This window comes from Aplysia californica, unplaced genomic scaffold, assembly GCF_000002075.1.
Source record: "Aplysia californica isolate F4 #8 unplaced genomic scaffold, AplCal3.0 scaffold00027, whole genome shotgun sequence".
Lineage (NCBI taxonomy): Eukaryota > Metazoa > Mollusca > Gastropoda > Aplysiida > Aplysiidae > Aplysia > Aplysia californica.
This window is the reverse complement of record NW_004797297.1, coordinates 1,833,163-1,838,229: the sequence shown is the minus strand read 5'-3', so window position 1 is coordinate 1,838,229 and position 5,067 is coordinate 1,833,163. Positions and strand designations below refer to the sequence as shown.

The 5,067-nt window shown below is 36.8% G+C and overlaps 1 protein-coding gene across 1 annotated transcript in view; it reads right to left on the bottom strand.

The window, feature by feature from the left end:
* Positions 1 to 1,612: 1,612 nt before the first annotated feature.
* LOC101856155 overlaps positions 1,613 to 5,067 on the bottom strand; it is a 9,217-nt gene continuing 5,762 nt past the window's right edge. Inside the window, exons 4-5 of the mRNA XM_005091249.3 lie at positions 3,940 to 4,004; positions 1,613 to 1,855 (exon numbers count right to left, since the gene is read on the bottom strand). Coding sequence (XP_005091306.1) covers positions 1,724 to 1,855; positions 3,940 to 4,004 — 197 coding nt within the window. The 3' untranslated portion in view covers positions 1,613 to 1,723. The remainder of the gene's footprint in view (positions 1,856 to 3,939; positions 4,005 to 5,067) is intronic.

Below are 5,067 nucleotides of genomic sequence, written 5' to 3'. Positions count from 1 at the left end.
GTGGTACATTGACAGCCTGCTGCATAAATGAGGTCAGAGGACATCTGGTGTTGTGTGAAAAACGAAGATTGGAAGAGTAAAAAGTTGAATGGCTTTCAGATTTTTGAAAGAACTGTCGCCTCCTCTTTCCTGCCTCTTCCTCCAAGCCTTCAGCCTCTACTTTTTTTTGGTCCTGTCATTAAAAAATGGGTGACCTTATTTAGGCCACACTGTGGCCTAAATAAGCTAAACCCTCCTCCCTTACCTTATTTAGGCCATATGTGGCCTAAATAAGCACTCCCTTAAAAAATTCCTTCATCACGTATTATTTTCCATGTCAATGTATTGATCTTTTGTTTCTTAGCTATGAAATCATGTATGTTCACGTAGTGTAATTTCTATGGAGATATATGTGAAAGTTTGATTTCTTGAAGAAAGGTTGTGTTTATAACTTTGTGTGTTACTCAGTTATTTCCTGTGTTGTGGTTCAGGCTTCCCCCCAGTCCAAATATTTTTGTCTTGTCTCAAGTGTTCTGTTTAGAATAAAAGGTCTATGATATCACCCCTCTCTTTTTTTCAATGCCAATGATTTGTTATATTATTACAGTACAGATTATTTGAATTAATTTGACAGGAATAGGAGCATTGGGTGAGAAAAAAAAATGATCTAAAGCCGTAAATGGAACAAATCGTGTTTCACTAGTTACATCACGGCCAGATGACATCATGGCTCACACGTGAGCTTTTAAAAGTTTTATGTGAGCCATGATGTTTTGTTGGCATCTTGCAGAATGACCCTGTTGTGCTCCCCAAGTGGAGCATTCTTGAACTCCCATGTTTCAGAACTAAAAAATAACAAAACAGAAAAAAAAGCAGCAACTGTTGGGTAGTGATTTAGTGCTTTGCCTTCATACACAGAAGACACGAGTTCAATTCCTTTGTGGGGAGGGTTTTTAAATTAAGTATCTCTGCCTGTTTGCAGGAACATCGCATCTCTCTCAGCTCAGGTCAAAGCAGTCCACCTCCTAAATAATCTAACTGTGTTGATGGGGATGTAAAACTACATCTTATGAAACAGAATACGACGTTATAATTCTTCCATAGTTTGACTGTTGTACTTTGACTTTTTCTTAAGGAACAGAATGTATGTGGTTAAGGAATATAATATCCATCGGAACAGAGTACACTATAGCTTCTCATTAAAAGAAAAGGCAGTCCCCCATCCCTCCAAACCGAAATAATTAAAAAAATCAAGAGAAAATTCTGATCCAAATCAGGATCTGATTTCTACAAGTCCAATCCATGACCAATCCTGAGGCAGCATTTGGCACAAAATGCTGCTCCATAAAAATATAAACTACAAGGGCAGGTGGTCTGGTTTGGTTTGCTCCTTCTTTCTTATCAAACGTCTATTGTCCTTATACTCCCTTTTTGTGTTCATTACTTTCTTGTAACACTATGACCTCTGATCTCCGGCACTAACATGACTAAATTATGACCATGTTGCAAGTGTTATAAAATTCTTACTAAAACAAAATTATAAGGGCAAGCATTCAAACCCAATCCTCCAGTCAGGCTGCTTACTACTCCGACTTACTGAAGCCCAAAGCAACAAAAAAGACAACTCACGACAGATATTTATATTAATGAAATGTATTTTATTTTCAATGTTAATGTGCAATATCACAATGCTGTGCAAACATTCTATCATAGAAAAAGACTACAAACAAGGATGCAACTACGATCATTCGTCCAGCGTTTTCGATTTCAATCTTGAGTCAAATCGTTCTTGGATTTTCTGTTTCTTACTAGTTTTCACATCCATGTAGTGTGTCTGTGCAAACTTCATCTCCTCCACCAACTGAACAACCTTTTTCTGAGGAGAAAAAAAACAACAACAAAAATGTCTTCATAAACAGACAGAGACCCCCATCACGCCATCTTCCCAAAGGAAAAATACTCCTTTCTAATATATATATCCACTGAAAATGTTGACAGAAAAAAATGGATGACTAAACTTTTCCTACACGTATCTGGTTCACAAATTCCATATATCAGTATGTAGGGCATAATGAAAAAGTCTTGTTATTGGACTAGACGTTACACAATACATGGATGTGGTGCCCACATTATTGTTGCTCCTGTAAAATGCCCAGACAGACATAATAATATATGTACAGTAAATGACGCAACCCCTCAACTTGCTCAAATTCCTACCACCATGAATGATAAAACGATGACCCTATAAATAATTAAGTTAATTAAGCATAATCAATACCCCCCCCCCTCACCTTCCTCCCAATACATGCAGAATAACAATTCTTGCTTTTCATGAAGTACTGCTATAAACTTATATGCAACAGAAAAAGAAACTAAGTTAGCCACAAAAAAAGGGGTCACTCAGAACAGTTAATTAATAAAACTGCTATGAGACTTGAAGATGCATGCTTATGAGTCACCACTAGTGCTGTTGAATAAAAAAGTTTTCAAAATCTGCATACAATATATTCATTTGTTCATTGAAGTCAACCTATATGTAACAACACGACGGAATCAGGCGCATGTCAATTTTCAGGCATATGGAGTATCATTGGTACAGTCAAAAAACCTGTTTATCTTGAATAGGAGTCCAGATATTATCAATTGAAGGAATGTGAGTCACCTGGTGTCAGATGTAAAATTAGCTAGAAAATGGTCGTCAAAACCTAGTGACTTCCAAAGCTTGACTGTTCTTGGAAACTGCACATTTACATTTTTTGGCGTCTTTGCTTAATATTTTTCAGTAAAACCACACAGAGATGTGTTTTTAAAAGGACACAAAAGGAGATAAGCCAAACCAAAAATGTTTTTGAAAAATTTGTTTTCTTTATCCTCATTGTTTGACGAGCGTCAGATTTCACTACGATATATATATCTATATATATATATATCGTAGTGAAATCTGACGCTCGTCAAACAATGAGGATAAAGAAAACAAATTTTTCAAAAACATTTTTGGTTTGGCTTATATATATAAACGGTAATACTGGGCCAAGAGTTATAATCAGCTGAAAAGACAATAACAAAAGCATTGTTTTATGGTTTTAAAGGTATTCTAAAACAATTTCTCACAGAAGCACTATAAAAAAAACCAACTTTGAAAGCAGCATCCCAGAGCTCGATACAATGAAATGATAGAGGCCACAGAATACAAATAGGAGTCGTGACCCCTTATAAGGTAAAACAATTTTACATTAACACAGGTCCAATCCTGAAAACTTGACACAGGGCACTGTGTGGTCAACCCTTATGACTGTGAATGTTGGACAATTACCATCATAGAGAGAGTGAAAATAAAAGAGAAGCAACAGAAATTTGTTTTTTTCTTAGGAGACTTTTGAGAATTTCAGAGAAGGAAAAGAAATAAAATAAGGCAGAACTGAAAGAAGCTCATAGGGTTCACTCACTAATAAGAACAATAAGGAAGCAACAAATGTAGTTTCTAGGACACTTGAATCAACATAAAGGCTTTGAACATCTTGCTCTCACTGGAAAAATAGAATGCATGGGTAGACCCAGAGCTGCTTATTATGAAAGCCTGAACAGATTGGTTACCACAAACACCAGGATAATATATGTTTTTTGAGAGCACAGGAGTGGGGAAACGAATGGAGAACCATTATCCCTGATGTCTGTTTCAGATCAGGCACTTTATGATGAACACAGGCGATAAGTGGTTATGTGAAGGATGCTACACAAACACATAATTTTAGTGCAACATCTTTGCAAATCTTTCCTTCCTTCATTATACCTGTACCCAGTTTGCAGTGTTAAGTGCTCCAAGTTTGTTATGACAAATGGATATTTTTGTATTAAGTGGAAGGGTGTCTTCATACTCACCCCCCCCCAAGCAAAATCAAATCCAAACTTTCTTTTCAATTACACAGAGGAAACTTTGATTATAGTTCAATAAAAACTTACTGCCATGGAGTAGTTGCGTTGCTGTCTCGACTGTTGACCCAACATCAATTCTGTTGCCCGACCATCTGATCATATGAGATAACAAAATGTGTTTGAGCAAGGGACAGTACATTATTAATAATTATTATGTTTTATATATATGAATATAACGCTCTTCAAGTATCTGTGAAAAGTAATAAATCAGCCAAATTCTTTAAAAGTGATGGCATGAACTTGTTAGAATGTCTGAACTTTATAAAAGGATTTAATTGAAAACTACATGCTGACACCCTGTGTGTTCCAAAGAGATTGCCCACATGATACAGTTGGGAACAGATAACACAAACACTAAATAGTCGAATCACATAGAGCTTGTACAATTTGGCATTCCCCGACTTAAATCTCTTTCATGGTTCCATCAGTATAGCTGAATAATGAATGAGCCGAACACACTTGTCAATCTCCGACTTATCTGGATTATGCCTACACGACTGTCTATAAAAGCAACCATACTAAGGAATCCACACTTCTCTCAAACAGTCTGGATCTTTCTTACTATTTCAGTTCAGACACTGGTCACAAAAACTAGCTCTTGACAATTGGTTTGGTGCAAATGGAAAGCATAAAACACATGCTCTGGTAATGATCTCTGTATAACATTGAGCTTCTGATTCAAATTATATCAAACCTTGTGACAAATTATGTATTTTACAATACAAAAATTCTTGTTTCAACCCTTCAGTTTAGTTTTAGCTTTAGTTGAGTTTTTACGGCGCTCGCAACTCCATAAGGTCATATGAGCGCCAAGGGGTGGATGTCAACAGAGAAATCCAAACAGGGAATCAAGCTTACTCTGCTCACCTCAGTAGCTTCAACAGCACAAAGTCTGATGCGACTATCAAGGAACCCCGGAAATAGCGGGTCACAAGAGAGTGACAAACATACAAAAGAAGTAGAGGAAAATGACGATAGTAAGGATTAGGAAAGAAAAAGCAGCAGTTCCCCGTATGCAGTTCAGGCACAGTTATGAACATGACATTGATCAATCAGCCCATTTACAATTCTACTGAGCATAAGAACATGTTAATGTCCCCCCTTTGGAATAGCCTAAAGACACTTCAGTCAGTAGTCAGTAGCACTGCCCTGGGG